Raw genomic sequence first — 15,900 nt, forward strand, 5'->3', positions numbered from 1 at the left:
TTATGTTGGTCGATGTTGGCAGAATAAATCAATCGAAAGCAAAGCGGTAGATCAGTCCGAGGGTACAGTGTGCTTGCGTAGGCATCTATTTACGGTATTAATCTTATGTTTTCACTTAGGTACAGAGTGGCTTTTTTCGCTCATGATCTGAGTGATCCCGCGTGGCGAAGTGTCTTACTAGTGGTAGTCGTGTATAAGTGGCCTGGTTTTTGAAAATAAACGTGTTGTTGCTCGTAACGCTGTGTGTTGTCCTTACGGGCCTTCTTGTGTTCTTCGGCGCGACATCGGTGCTGTTTAAATCCTAGCGTACAGCCCGCGTATCTAAAATACGCTGTGCAGCAGTGCTGCCAGACGCCCCAGCTTCCACTTGGCTCCCCGTATATCGCTTCCATCTACCGGGGCCTTTTTCTTTGGCACTCTCTGTGAACATATGCGCGTGCATGCAGGAAAAAAAAAAGCTCGTGAAATTAGGGGAATGCACTCGGCAGCATGATCTAGGAGAAAGGTCAGGACCCGTATTCGCAAAAAAAAAAGAAGCCCTACGATGAAACGGTTTTCTCAGAGCATGTCTTGTCCAATCAAGGTGTGGGACATGATAGTCAGTTAAACCAGCCGACCAATGGGAAAACGCCCTTACGGACAACACAAGTTTCTTGAATTCCGCCCCATGGAGTAGCTCTCTCGGAGTGTTAGCGGGGCGGGCGCTGACAAACACTTTCCCATGCATGCCCACGCTTCACTCTTTCTCTGCGCAGAGTAGTCGACCTTTTGGGTCTCTTCACACTTCTGTGTTCTATCTCTCTTGCACCGTAGCATTATAGTGGTGACCTCTCTCTTCTGTCCCGCACAGGTTTCAGCTTCCGCGAGAGCACCTCACACCGCCCCCGGCGGCGCACCATGTCGGGCGTCAACCTGCACCACCACCGGCGAAACTCCATCTACATCATCACCGCGGGCGAAGGCGAGCGCGAGGCTCGGGTGCGCTCTCGCACCCGCAGCAGCGGAAGCGCCGGCAGGCGAAGCCGCGCCTCCAGCGTCGCCTCCACCGACCGCAGAGGGGCGCGACCTGCCCAGAGCGACAGCTTCCGCGTCGAGAGTGAGTAGCGGCGCCAGCGTCGCATAGAGTAGTGTAGCGTCTCGTGGCCTGTATCATAGAGTTTCCCACAATACTTACTAGAGGGAACTCTGGCGCTAGTGTCTAAGGGAGTTGCAACACACGGCGCTTCAGCGAGCATGGGAATGATGGGTAGTACACACATTTGTTTAATTTTCGTACTTCTGGCCTGCTTCTGGCTCCGTGTGTGTTCGTGTGGCTTAGAGCTGTTTTTTCACGAAAACATAAATTAGCAAATGTTCACCGTTTGCGCTTAACAACCTTATTCTTTTAAGCTTACTATTTTGAATCAAGTCCCCAAGTTCAAAAGGGTTCGTTCTTTTTTTAAAACAAAACCGTAACCAGTAATAAACAAAGCCGCAAGTACGATTCGCCACCCACAAGTATGAAGACCAGGCAAATGTGTGTACTACCCATCATTCCCATGATCACTGAACGATCGAAGCGCCAGAGTGCCCTCTAGTTAATTTTGGGAAACTCTATGGCCTGTATAGCGCATACAGCGCCGTGAAGCGCGCACGGCTCAGGGCAGCATGGTCGTTCCAGAAGAGCCGTGCGAGGCGTGGCACGGATACAGCGCGGAGAAGCAAACCCATGCACCGCATATGGCTCAACCCAGCATGGCCGTTTCCGAAGAGCACGGCATGCCGTGCATGACTTGGCATGGCTTGACTTGTGGCACGTGTGCGGCATCTTAGCGTAGATTTTAATGGCATGACCTAGCGCACAGAGCATGAAAGAGCATAACGCGTGTGATATGATGGCGAGGAACGGCACCGCCTGGCATAGATTAATTTGTTGAGCTATGATATAACGAGTCGTGAGTGTACACCGCAGCATAACACTGCACCGCAGCAACCATTGTCTAGTCTAATCATGGAATCCCGCAACGATGTCAAACCCTGTATAAAGGTGGCATCTCGAGTCAATCGCGGTTGCCGCGATAGCAGTCAGGGTCAGTCATAATTGCGGAGAAAATAAGTTTGTCAATGTCCAGAAATAGCATGCCCCAGTAGAATGACACACACATTATCTCGACGTGGGCACGATCAAGAGTGCAGGCGAGCTACAGCACGAACCACGCACCTTAGCGCACTTGAAGCGCAGCAAGTCGCTCGTCAGTCTGGTATGCTTCCGATAGTCGTGAATAAGTCAACACAATCACGTATGCACACATCGCGGTAAACTGCTAATTAGCAAGGCTCCCGAGTTCCTTCTGGTGGACGTGCTTATTGCATGGCGTGCTTGCTCTCAGCTACACTTGTGCGCCTTCTCGACTTCACAGTGCATATTTTTTTTGCATGTCTTCTCTGTACTTCGAAAACACTGTGAATCCTTCCAACACATTTATGATTTGCTTTTAACGCCATTTGTTCATATTTTTTTTCGGATTTTTTTCTACGTGGTCTGCGACCATGCGCTCCAACTGCCTTCGCTCACTTCCTGTAGCATTTTGTTTTTCTGTGGTCACATTTATTTTTATGAATAACTGATGTGGCAGGTGTGTCGTCACATCGCGTCGCCTCGTTATCAGGGGCCTTGTCAGTGCTGTTGTTGCGAGTGCTCTGCCTTGTGCGCATTGGTGTCCTTGGTTCGGGCAAAAATAGAAGCGTGTCAGCAAATGTATTTCTTTATGTGCCTTTACAGTGTTTATTTATTTATTTGTTTGATTCGCGCTCATTCGCGGAAGCATTTCAGGGATTAGTGGGTTACATATTACATAAACGATAGCAGAAGTAAATGGCACAGAATGCAACACGTCATTATATACAGTGTTATAGTCAAGTGGCAAAATAAAAAAACGCTATGATGCTTTACTTGTCGAAAAACTAAGATGCCCCTATAAAGCACTGATTCTATTCTTGCTGCACGCTGGCTTGAGATCGCTAAATTCACGACTAAAGTAGCACAGAAAGCACAATTGATGTAAAATCGACTTTTAAACAACTGTGTGCTCGAAACGTCGAGCTAGAAAATGATACTGCATCCCCGGCTACTTTCAATCAAAATGCCTGTCGATTTGCATCGCTGACACGTTAGATTTTCCTTATTTCGCCCTACTCCAAGAATTGTAGATAGTCTTTTCGTTGTACTGTACTGTTAGCACTGTTTTACGTGCGTACAGGTTTGTCCTTCCGGCTGATGCTGCGCCGATTTCTTGCTTTTGAGCAACCATGGCTGCAACTGGAAATTTTGCGTGATGTCCACCAGAAGTGCAAAAGCGTTTGTGTAACACAGCGTCTGCCGTTTCTGCTAGAGCAAGCATTGCGATCCGGACGCTGTGCTCTTGTTTGCTCATATGCTAACCGTACTCGGTCTCGGCAATTCAGTGCAGCATCTGTGCGCATAGGTGAAGCGAGAATGTTTGTGGGCTTCCTTGAATTTACGTGCGTTATAAGGTATACGGCTGACAGGAGAGGCTTAGGTATGAATTTTCAATCCTGTTTATGGCCTCGTCTTTGTAACGTCTTCGCCTGTAATAGAACGTGTTGTCCTTAACCATGCCAGCAGTCGTTTGACCTCCCCCCCCCCCCCCCGCCCCAGAAATTTTCGATTTCACTTGCGTATGTATACACGCCCACATACAAACCCTCACACGAACGTACATAAAGTATAGTTGAACTCCCACTTTCGTCGAAAATAACTTCTGGCTACACCCGTGGCCCCACTGGTAAGCTGACGTACAGCGACGCTACAGCTTCAACAATACTGCACGGAATTAACAAAGGGAAGTGAAGTCTTTACGCAGCGGAGTGTTAGTTCTTGCTAGTTTGCCGTATCTTCGATGCAGTCAAGTTGTTTGTGCACGTGCCGACTTCGTGTACGCCGCTACTCTCGCCAGGAGCTGTTGATAAGTCGTCAGGATGAAAGGAAGGAACTTGCGGAATAGACTTAAACTAAGCGAACGGAACATCCGGGTAAACGCTCAGAACGAAGCACTAGTAATTATTTTTCCTTTCCAGCGGTGTGCGACATGTTATAGCTTCAGCGAAGCGCGGATCATAGCCCACAAAACACACGTACGTATGTTACGCACAATCAAATGAATCCAACAGACAATGCCATGACGGCGAGTGTGGAACACACTTATCTGACTGCTGGAGTACGTTCTTGGTGACGCCAGCAGGGAGAAAAAGCGCCATCTGGCGGTTATCTTCGAAAACGAAGGTGTGCAGCCCGCGGAGAAAGATGCGCGCCAGTCTCGGGGGTGATAAGGTGTAGAACGCAAAGCGACGGGCAGGTGCCACCACCGTGACGTCGTAGCAAAGCGTTGGAAACACCTTTTTGAGCATCGCGTTGCACTGTCAGCGCAGCGCAATAAACGCTACATTCCTTATAAACGCTACTTGTGTGTGCCTCTACTAGTATGAAGCAATACATACAAAACATAGACATGTTTTGTGGCGCCTCAGATATGTGCAATGATTGTTTTTTAATTGACTAATCGCACAACTATGAACGCTAAACCTTGAGCAATATTGATGGGCGCTGCGAATGGGGTTGGCCGTTTGGTGCCGTGAGGTATCGTTAGGGCGGACAGACAAATGTATGGACAGACAGACAGACAGACCAAGATATTTCCCTTGAAAGTCCGCGTCTCTCATAATCATGTAGTGGTTTTGGGACGTTAAACCCCACATATCAATCAATCCCTTGAAAGTCCCCTAGAAAGACTATCGTCTTTAAAAGTGTGTTCTACACTCGCCGTCATGACTACTTGCGGCGCTGATCAACACTCCCGCGTTTAAGTGCACACAAACGTATATGGCCACTAAAGTAGACGGGGAATGTTGCCCCTGCAGCTCAGTAGGTAGAGCACTGGACGTGTTATTCGAAGGTCGAAGGTTCGGATCTTGCCGGTGACAAGTTATCTTTTCGTACGTTTCAATTTTTTTTTAATTTTACATCATAATTTACTGCAAATAACGCCCCATATACTTTCTTTAGCTGTATTGTCTGTTAGTTCTAATTAGAGCTATGTCACTCGTTTAGTGAAACTTCACTGTAGGACCTTGAAGTATGTTGTGGTGGAGGTTATATTTAAAACATTTAACTGTCACGTGACATTCCAGAAATCTGAAAGGTGGCTGCAAGCTTGCGTAAATTTGTAAAATCCTTTTTAGTCTTTTCATTACGTTAATTAATCAGTGACTAGGGTTAACAGAACCGCGTTGCCGCAATATATGACGTCATGGTGAAGTGACACGTTCGGCACCGCGAGCTAACTAGGGGCATTTGACGTCGCGAGCTATCTCACAACGCAGCCAATGGCGCAGGTGCTTGGCTATGACGCTGCGAACGACGTAACTGATAACACAACCAATGGAGACCGCTCACGACACCGCTCTCGGACGGTTTTTCGTTTCTTCTAGCCATATACAGCTTTCCCTGTTCGAAAAAGAAAAGGTCGATGGAACATTAGTACATTTGTGCTACAAATATGATCGTGAATGTCTCAAAATCCTCGTCGTTCTCGCATTTAATTGCAAGTGAATATTGCTTGCAAACCCACCAAGGTCAGCTCGTTCATAACAACACGTACCGTAAAGTAGTTTAACAATTTCAGTTAATTACCAAATTTTGCGCTATGTATTGTTCAAATAACATCCACCGCGTGGGGCGGTTGAGCTGAAGGAAGGGAGATAAAGCAGCCAGTCACAATCGGCTTTTTAGTAATGCCCGTTCTTTCTAAAAATGACACCCTGTGTAATACTGCCAGTGCTATGCGGTAACACGGCCCACTTCACCTCATGACTTCAGACGGGGAGCTTGTGCCCCCGCTGCCGTCACCACCGCCGTTCATGGGCCTGGACCCCTTGACGAACGGCACCACGCCCGTACCGGCCGGCCCGGTAAACGTGACCGAGATGACCATGCCAATGTCCCTACCCGTACCCAAGCCCAAGCCACAGTCGGAGCCGGAGCCGACGTCAGAGCCGCAGGCCGATCCGGCGGCGCCGCTCTCGCCGATGCGCGAGTTCTGGCTTCACATACGGCCAATCGACATGGAAGAGTGGCCCAGCAAGACCTGGCTCGCCAGGGTCATCGAAATCTTCAAGGTATTACCTTATTTCGAGGCGAACGCCTTAGGTGCTGCTGAAAACACGAAAACTGACCGTCGGCGGCGTCAGCACGAGTGATGCAAAATATCACGTCATAAAGCGTAATCATGACGTCATTGATGAGTAAGTTTTATGACGTCATCTTGATGTCACAAACATATGGGCACGATTGTTTTTCTCGTATCGCGATTTCGCCGAATGGCGGCAGGGGACGGAACCAATGGCCTTGCTTTTAAGAGCATGCAGCGGGTCTTGGTCTGACCGCAGTTGTGAAAGCTGCTTGAATGAATGAATGAATGAATGAATGAATGAATGAATGAATGAATGAATGAATGGCGTCGGGGCTTGCAGCTAGTGTGAGCAGCTTACTTGGTGTTCGTTACAGCGAGCTTTTTCGCAACACAAAGCTTGAATGTGAGAAGCAGTCATCACTGATACTCCTCTTTGTTGCGTTCGGTTGAGTGTATAACGGTATTGCGTACGTGACCGTATAATCTTAATTATAACTAACACCATCTGTTGAAATTAAAACTTCCCTATAACTTACGACGCTTTAATCTAAATTTTTCTTTCATAAAGCCTCCAAGACGCGTTCAAAGGGACGCTTTAGCGCTTGCTGAAGACAAAACTTTTTCAATACTCATGCAAAAGTGCTCTGTTCTTCTCTCAAGGCTATAGCAAAGCCGGCAAGTAAAAGTTATAGCCGTTGATGTATTTTTGCTCGTCCTATATGTACTGTCATCATAGATTACTGTACGGATGAATCTCGTCTCCATTATATTAGGCTGTTAACGTTGCTGGATTGCATCTTCAAAAGGAAGATGAAACACTAAAAAAATCACAGCATATCCACGAAGTGAATTATCACGTGTGGGGCCAAGCGTACGGACGCACGGACGGGCTAACGGACGCTTCGCCCCACTAATTAACCTTTTTACTCCGTGGATATGCTGTGACACCGCTTTTATTGACATGCAATGCAGTGCGACTGGCTACGACGACTACGACGACATGGGACATACGACCAACTGCGTAAGGGGATTAGCCTCTAAAAAACGGCTTTGACGCATGTAAAGACAGCTTAAGTCTCGATGGATTCGAAAAGCGCTGAGACAGTTCTGAGAAGTGAATGTAAAAAAATAACACTTTTTGCTAGAAAGGAGAGGCCGTCGCTGCAGGGTCTTGTGATGCTGAACGAACGCGGTGACATCATCCTCGGTAGTCCGCGCCATCTGCAACAAATTAACAGCACTGCTGAAATGGGGCCTTCACGATTAGCTTCGGCAATTGCACATCGCAAGTTACTCACGAAGGGCACGGTTCAAGATACGATAGACGCTTAATTTGTTCACATATGTGAGCAGGCGTCTTTCGACAATCATCATCATCATCAGCAGCAGCAGCCTGACTACGTCCACTGCAGGACAGAGGCCTCTCCCATGTTCCGCTAGTTAACTCGGTCCTGTGCTTGCTGCTGCCAATTTATACCCGCGAACTTCTTAATCTCATCTGCCCACCTCACCTTCTGCCTCCCCCTAACCCGCTTGCCTTTTCTGGAATCCAGTTAGTTACCCTTAATGACCACTGGTTATCCTGTCTGCGCGCTACATGCCCGGCCCATGTCCATTTCCTCTTCTTGATTTCAACTATGATATCCTTAAGCCCTGTTTGTTCCCTAATCCACTCTGCTCTCTTCTTGTCTCTTAAGGTTACACCTGCCATTTTTCTTTCCATTGCTCGCTGCGTTCTCCTCAATTTAAGCTGAACCCTCTTTGTAAGTCTCCAGGTTTCTGCTCTGTAGCAAAGTACCGGCAAGATACATCTGTTATATACCTTCTTCTTGAGGGCTAGTGGCAATCTACCTGTCATAATTTGAGAGTGATTGCCGAATGTGCTCCACCCCATTCTTATTCTTCAAGTTACTTCAATCTCGACAATCACCGAGCACTATATAGTGGTTGGCTGTTTGTCGTCATTCCAGATATCGTAGTCCAGCTGAACAACTTCCAGCTTCGCCGTACTTACCGGAGCCTTCGTCACAGATTCGGTGACCTCGCAGTTCAAAACAGTGAGTGGCGGGAACCCTCCGTCGGAGGGTAGCAAGGCTTCGTCAAAGCAACTGTAGATGGTGTAGGCTTTGCCGCCCAAACTTACGGCCCACTCGCCTTGGCCGAGCCAGAGAAGCTTTTCTTTAGCGTACGCTAAAGCTCCTGCTGCAACGACCACAGGGGAAAATTACCATATCTTCGACAGCAGCGCTGGTCCTTGCTGACCACGAAGTTTTATCGAATTCTAAAGCTTCCTCGGCTTCTCTTTGACAACTAAACTAGACAGTGGCAGTATACGCTCTTGAAAATGGCGGGGCTGGTCCGTTCAACGTTTGATGACCTTACCAATTCATCTCGCGGTATACGAAAGTATGAAAACATTCGTTTAGCGACCCGAGGCGCCATATTACGTAAAACCGTTTGCAGTAATAGAAGGGCCCCTGAATTGCAGCAAGAGATCGATGCAGGGAAGTTAACCAGGTTGTACGTGGTTTGCTACCCTTCACTGGTACAAAAAGGCGGAGTATATGTGGAATAAATGATTCGCGGAACCACCTATGAACGTTCCCCGCGCAGTCACAACTGGCAAGTGTTTCCAGACCAGTTCCTTTACGGTTGTCTAAGAGTAGATGCGAATCCAAGATGTTGATCCAATTCGTGCGGTGCAGTACTCGCGCTTTCTAGCTTGCTCTTCCTCCGGGATAAGCGGTGTGCCTTTCCGTGCGCTTCGCTGATCGCAGGCGCCCATCTACTTCATCCTGACGGTGACGACGCCCGTGGTGGACTACGAGAACGACAAGCACAACTGGTGTCGCCTCCTCAACAGTCTGCACTGCGTGCTCAGCCCGGTCTTCATTACGCTCGTCGCAACCGGTGAGACTTGCATGCATTGCGTTGTTTAAAAAAAAAAAAAGGTTGGGTAGATGTATGCACGAGGGCCTAACTATAGAGACACATAGACGCTCTTCTAGAAATCGAAAAAGGACTACAAAAGATGTGGAAGTATGTCGAAGGCGTGCGAGGAACTGTGCGAGTGGTTATACTCTATGGTGAGAATAATGGTAGATTTCGGTGTGTTTTAATTATCTTTATTATACCTGTGGTCATCCGATACGTGACAACTAATACCACAAAGTATTGCGTCGATTAATGGACGTGCCTTGCAACACAATCTTACCGCTCTTACGCACCAGATATCCCGCCTCGAGGTATGCATGTATTGCAATAAAAAATTAACAAACTCACAAAGTGTTCGCCGGCTGGTCGATTGTTCCTTATCACGCAATTGGCAGCGTTAATTTTTCAAGAAATAGACGAACCCAAGAAAACACTTGCGTTATCCTGTGCGTGCGTTATGTCGTATTTTCCGTCGGGGTTATTTCGAGTTCGTCTGTCTGTCTCAAGAATAACTTCGTCGATGAGATGGACACTTTGTTCACAAACGTTTTCGAGCGACGGCCGGGTATATATACTACATGTACTACACGTGCCAGGAAAATAGCCGTCAACTGGCGCCCTTTGCGAGAGGAGTTGCAGCGTTTGCGCCAGGCGTTATCTATCTCGCCCACATCTGCGCGTGCACTGTGCTATGGAATATAGAAGGCAACTGTATATGCGGCCTTATCTCAAACAAGCTCGTTTCAGAGCCGCATGCAGATTTCTTTAATGATGCCTGTGTCACTCGGGTTGTTACTCTTCGAAGCAAGCAGCAAGTGAAGACTTGATAACAAGGAACGCAGAAACGAGCAGATGGACGCCATAAAGCTTCCCAAGTTTTTAGGCAGCCTTTGCATCGCCTAGTGTGTCGCTCTTGCGTCGCTTGGTGCGGCTGTTGATAAGGAAATTGAAGCTCTGGTTTGCGCAGGGAAAGAATACACTTTACTCAAACAGCACAGTTCACCACATTCTGGTTATGAGACATCAACTTAAAACGACCGACATGTGAGCCACTTGATGAGGGCTCATCATGAATGAAAATTAAGATGCCTTGTTCTTTTCTCCTGTGTCCGTGATGGCATGCTATACATTCTTTCACGAAGAGATGTTTACTTTCAACAGAGGTTTATTTAGCCGTGTGCATTTATACATTTGCTTAGGACAAGCTACTAGCGGCTGGCTGGTTAGTCTGGAAAGATTACGGCAGCGTCAATTCGAAATAAGGACAGCACGGAACATACGAATGTGCTTGTATATCTTATCTTATCGTTTATGATGCGCGCTTGCCCAAGCTGTTCAAACATTTGTTGTCCACGAGCACTCGTAATGGCGACGTCGGTGATATGCAGCGAGTGCTTATGTTCTTATAGATGACGCTTAATTTAGTTTAGTTTTTGTTTGTTGTTGTTCTTCTTGCTTTTACGTCGTGCTTGCGTTAGTCGTTTAGTTTTTGTTATCGCACCATAGGATTATGTACTCGCCCTCATCAACGTGAAAACGAACTTTCCGTACATCCGCTTCATTTACCTTTTTGTTGTGTGCAGCACGTCAGGACGAATCGCGTCAGTTGCAATATTCGGCGGGGCGCGCATGCGCCATAGGTTTCCATAAATCTTTCTCTGTTATTTTAGTATCTGTTCTTCGGGAAACACTTTTTGCGGGGTTTAATGTGCCAAGACCATGATATGATAATTAGTCAAGTGGTAGAGGAGTGCTCTGGAAATTTCGATTATCTGATGTTCGTTAACGGGGGCTGTCATCGTGCTGGAAGTGGGCCTTTAGCACGGCACCTCCATCTAAGTTGACCGCCGCGGCCCGGATTCGATGTCGCGACCTTTGGGTCAGTAAAATGGGTGTAAATTTGACATACATACAGAGAATATAACCAGACAAGCAAGCTATCAGCGCTTGTCAGTGTCTCTTCTTGTGTCCCGGTGTTAAATTGGATTGATTGATTGATTGATTGATTGATTGGTTGGTTTACCGTCCCGAAACCACCATATGATTATGAGAGACGCCGTAGTGGAGGGTTCTGGAAATTCCGACCAACTGGGAGTCTTTAACGTGCGCCTGAATCTGAGCACACGGGCCTACCACAGCATTTTCGCCTCCATCGAAAATGCAGCCGCCACTGCCGGGATTCGATTCCACGACCTGCGGTTCAGCAGCCGAGTGCCTCTTAGCCACTAGACCACTGCGGTGGGGTCCCGTGTGTAATTCGCGCTGTTCGTACTTTATAATGAAACAAGCTAATTGGCCATAGCAAAGATACACTGCCAACACAAAGTAGCATCTAATAATGGCAGCTCACTATCAGCCGGTGACAACAAGAGTTCTTTTTTTGTCCTCGTTAGAGCAGTTAAGGGCCTCTTACGATGTACGTCAATCAACTAGCCCGACTTTGTGTGCTACTAATGAGCGTGAGCGAAGGGACGGGAGGCAGGGTGTTCTTCACCCAATTACCTAAATGAGGGGACGATGCAGAGTATTTCCCATAATTTTAATCAATCGGACCTGTTCCGTCATTGTTTAAACCGAAAGGTTATAGTCAAACAAGTCTGACGCTAGTGGGGACCGAGGGTCTCTGATGTTGCGATTCAGGAACTGTTCACTTTCCATTTTTACTCTCGGCAATCCAGAAACCGAAAGCAGGCCATTTTTTTTCATTCATGGGGATGCATGTCGTGTTGTCTTTCGGGCTCGATTATCGGGAGAGCGGGACAGAGGCTGCAATTAACTATCACCCCCCTCCTTTACAGGAAACCCTGCGCACGACAGTGGCTACGCTAACACTCTGTAATCTAAACGCCGTATTTCCCTGCAGGCGGAGACGACACTGTGAGCGGAGTGCCCGTCATCTTGATCGTGGCGTTGGGATTCGCGTGCGTTGCCGGCACGGTGTTCGCCACGTCGAGCTACGACCATCCACCGCGCTACCACTGGGTGTTCGGCTACGTCGGCTTCCTGGTAGCCGTCGCCTGGATCTACCTTCTCGCCAATGAGGTGCTCTCGCTGCTCAAGGTATGTGAATATGCTGCGCGTCGCTTTCTGGGCGTTCCGACTCGCGCTGACGAATGCAATAGCGACGACAGACTGTGAGGAAACGATATGGTGGATCAGAACCTTTGATTGCGATAGCAATTATACGGAAACCAACTGCAGTTTTGCCGTCGCCGTTATGTTCTGTATATAGTTGAAATTTAGGGGTTCGTCTCTTTCATCACATGTTCCATGTGCGACAGAAAGATTGCGCACGATGCACGCGGGCGCGGCTCAAGCAGAGATGAAACGCGGTGGCCAGCTCCGTCGGGCGAAGGAGCATGCATGGAGCCTGTGGTGGGCTTGCGTTGCTCTGACAGCAACTGTGAAAATCGGTAAAGAGGATTCGGTCGCGCTCTCTGTCTAGACAGGGCGTAGCCAGAAACTTTTTTCGGGGGGGGGGGGGGCAATTATATTTTATGTATGTTCGTGGAGAGAGTTTGTATGTGTGCATGCATATATGCGCAAGCAAAATTGACTAATTTCGAAAAGTTTGGGACCACCCCCCTTCCGCCCTGGCTACGCCTATGGTCGTAGGCTTCTATACTTGAACGTGCTCTCACCATTTATTTCGTTTTAGGGTGACCGACAGGAGTGGTCGTACTTCATTACGCAAACGCTCTGTAGAGTTAAGTGAGCTTTAATTGTAGCGTAGTTTATTTATTATTTATTATTTATTTGACAATACTGCTAACTCCTGGTGGAGTCGCCGCAGAGTGGGGTTACAATAAAAAATGAAGACAATACATAGCAAAGAACCAACACAATTAGTTAAACAAAACAGGCGCACAATGTGTAATGTGCAGGCGCACAATGTAAACAGGCGCACAATGTATAAAGAAAAAACCAGAAACAAAAACGAAAACGGACACCCATTCAGGCCGAAATATAAGGCGAAAGGCAAGCAATGCATAAGAAAGGAACTGCACACAATCAACCGGCAAGCAATGAATCGAACAATTCCACACTGTTGGCCTCAACGGTGGGTGCATCCAGGGCGTTCCACTCATCGATCGTTCGCGGAAAAAAAGAATACTTAAAAACATTATTAGCCGTTTGATATGGAGTGATTGAAAAACAATGTCGCATTCTGGTATCATAACCTGTTGAAAAATGCACATAATTGGATATACTGCCGTTGAGATGACCTTTAACTATTTTAAACATAAAACGTAATCGTGCGATTTTATTCCTCGCCGAAGTGTGCTTCAGATTAGCCTTAGCCACTAAGCCTGAGACCGAGACCCTATCGTAGCGATTGAAAATAAATCTTACGGCTTTGTTTTGGACTCTTTCTAGCTTATTAATATTAGATTGTGTAAAGGGGTCCCAAACAATATTAGCGTATTCTAGAATAGGTAAGACAAGTGTTTTAAATGCTATAAGCTTAGTATCACAAGAAGAATGACGAAGGGAGCGTTTTAAGTAATGCAGTTTCGACATTCCTTTGTTAGTGATCTCTGTTATATGATCATTCCAGCGCAGGTCGCTACGAATGTGAAGACCAAGGTACTTGTAGTGCTCGACGCGAGATAGGATGGTACCGTCAATTGTGTAGTCAAATGAGTGTATATGTGTTTTATTTGCGATAGACATGACAACACTTTTCTTAAGATTTACTGACATTTGCCATGTATTGCACCATTGAAAAAGCTGATGAAGTTCCCTGTTCAGTTGCAGTTGATCATTAATAGAGTTAATAACGGAGTAAATTACACAGTCGTCCGCGTACAACCTAATTTTTACATTACAATTGTCAGCAATATCATTGATGTAGAGTAAGAATAATAATGGTCCTAACACCGATCCTTGGGGTACTCCCGAAGAAACCGGAAGCATGGTTGAAGTAGCTTGATTAAACGAGACACACTGTTTTCTAGAAGTTAAGTAAGACTCTATCCAGTTACAAATTGTACTATTCTTTAAGATGTGCGAAACTTTAAGTAGTAGTTTTGGGTGCGACAGTTTATCGAACGCCTTGGTGAAATCCAGAAAAATAGCGTCAATTTGAGTGTGATTGTTGATCGCCGAAGCAAAGTCATGAATTACCTCAACTAGTTGTGTGACGGTAGAGAACCCATGCCTGAAACCATGCTGTGCAGGTGATAAAACTGAGTTGGCTTCCAAGAATTTCATAACATGCTTGTAAATTACGTGCTCCAATAGTTTACAGCATGTACAGGTGAGGGCTATTGGTCTGTAATTGGCTATCAGGTGTTTATCGCCTTGCTTATGTAGGGGTTTAACTATCGACGTCTTCCAGTCATCAGGTAAAAGACCAGTGGACAGAGATAAGTTATAAATTAATGTAAGATACTTGGCGCACCATAACGCGTACCGCTTTAAAAACGCATTGGGTATTTCATCTGGACCAGGACTTTTTTTTATATTCAGGTCTAACAATAAATTAAGTACCCCAGGTTCTGATACATCTAAATTTTCTATAGGGGGCAGATCACTAAATTTTTTATAAAAAGGGGAGCTTCCATCATCTGTGACAAATACAGATTTGAAGTAATCATTAAATTCACTGGCAATTACAGTAGCATCAGAGGTAGAAGCATTATTTACAATGAAGGTATCACAGTTTGAGATCACCGGTTTTATGAACCTCCAAAAAGAGGCGGGGGACTCTTTTATCATTTTACTCAGCCTAACATTGTAAAAATTATGTTTCTCTTCTCGCATCTTAATTTTAAGTTCTTTAGATACGCTTAAGATTTGATTATGAATATTTGTGTTATGGTGGAGCTTTTTTTTAGCTTTCTTCAAACGCTTAACCTTCCTTTTTAAATGAATAATGTCCCGTGTAATCCAAGGATTGGATACGTTAGTTTTTTTAGTTCTAAGGGGTACAAAAAGTTGTATGCAAGCATGGACCATGTTTCTAAATTTTACCCACAAAGCGTTAACATCACATGTGTGAACACTGCGAAAGAAATCGTCGTAAGATGATTCCAACATTTCCAAAATAGATACATCATCAGCTCTTGCAAAGTCATGAAAACTTATAACCTTAACATGTTTCGTCGCCTTTAAAGAAGGAAACTGTACAAGCACCGCATGATGGTCGGAGATGCCATCAACTACATCACACTCAATAGTTCCCGGAATGTTGCTTCGGACAAAAACGAGATCCAGAATGGATTTAGACTCACCGTGAACACGTGTACAATCCTTAACTATTTGTCTTAGATCAAAGCGAAACGCAATGTCGATAAGTTCTTCACCACACACTATATCATTATTAGTAGCTGAAAATGTATTCCAGTCGATTCCCGGCAAATTAAAATCACCGCAAAGAATGAGCTTTGTGTTTTGCGATATAAGGGAAGCTATAAATGCTTTCAGCTCTTCCAGGACTTTTACATCTTCGCCGGGTGGTCTGTAAACTACTCCAATTACTAGGCATTCGTTTTCAAAAAACAATTTGCAGAACATAGCTTCAGCTCCAGGTGGCTCGGACAAGCGTACTACTTTTAAGCCTTTTCGAAACAGAAGTGCCACTCCCCCACCCCTGAAATTCCTATCTCTCCTATGAGCGCAAAACTGAGGGGGCGTGAATTCGCTATCGAAGACACCGTTGTGAAGCCATGTTTCGGTTAAGGCGATTACGTCAGGATCGTGAATTGAAGTTAAGTGCTCTAAATCGAGGCCCTTGCGCACAATACTTCGACAGTTTGCGTTGAGCAGTTTCAAC

The 15,900-nt window shown here is 46.2% G+C and overlaps 1 protein-coding gene across 2 annotated transcripts in view; it reads left to right on the forward strand.

Annotated features, from left to right (window-relative positions):
* LOC119163580 (mitochondrial sodium/calcium exchanger protein-like) overlaps positions 1 to 15,900 on the forward strand; it is a 100,730-nt gene that overhangs the window by 78,294 nt on the left and 6,536 nt on the right. For both annotated transcript variants that reach the window (XM_075889009.1, XM_075889010.1), the window contains exons 9-12: positions 851 to 1,096; positions 5,876 to 6,174; positions 8,966 to 9,098; positions 11,986 to 12,182. In XM_075889009.1, the coding sequence (XP_075745124.1) occupies positions 851 to 1,096; positions 5,876 to 6,174; positions 8,966 to 9,098; positions 11,986 to 12,182 (875 nt within the window). The remainder of the gene's footprint in view (positions 1 to 850; positions 1,097 to 5,875; positions 6,175 to 8,965; positions 9,099 to 11,985; positions 12,183 to 15,900) is intronic.

Source organism: Rhipicephalus microplus, chromosome 3, assembly GCF_043290135.1.
Source record: "Rhipicephalus microplus isolate Deutch F79 chromosome 3, USDA_Rmic, whole genome shotgun sequence".
Classification (NCBI taxonomy): domain Eukaryota; kingdom Metazoa; phylum Arthropoda; class Arachnida; order Ixodida; family Ixodidae; genus Rhipicephalus; species Rhipicephalus microplus.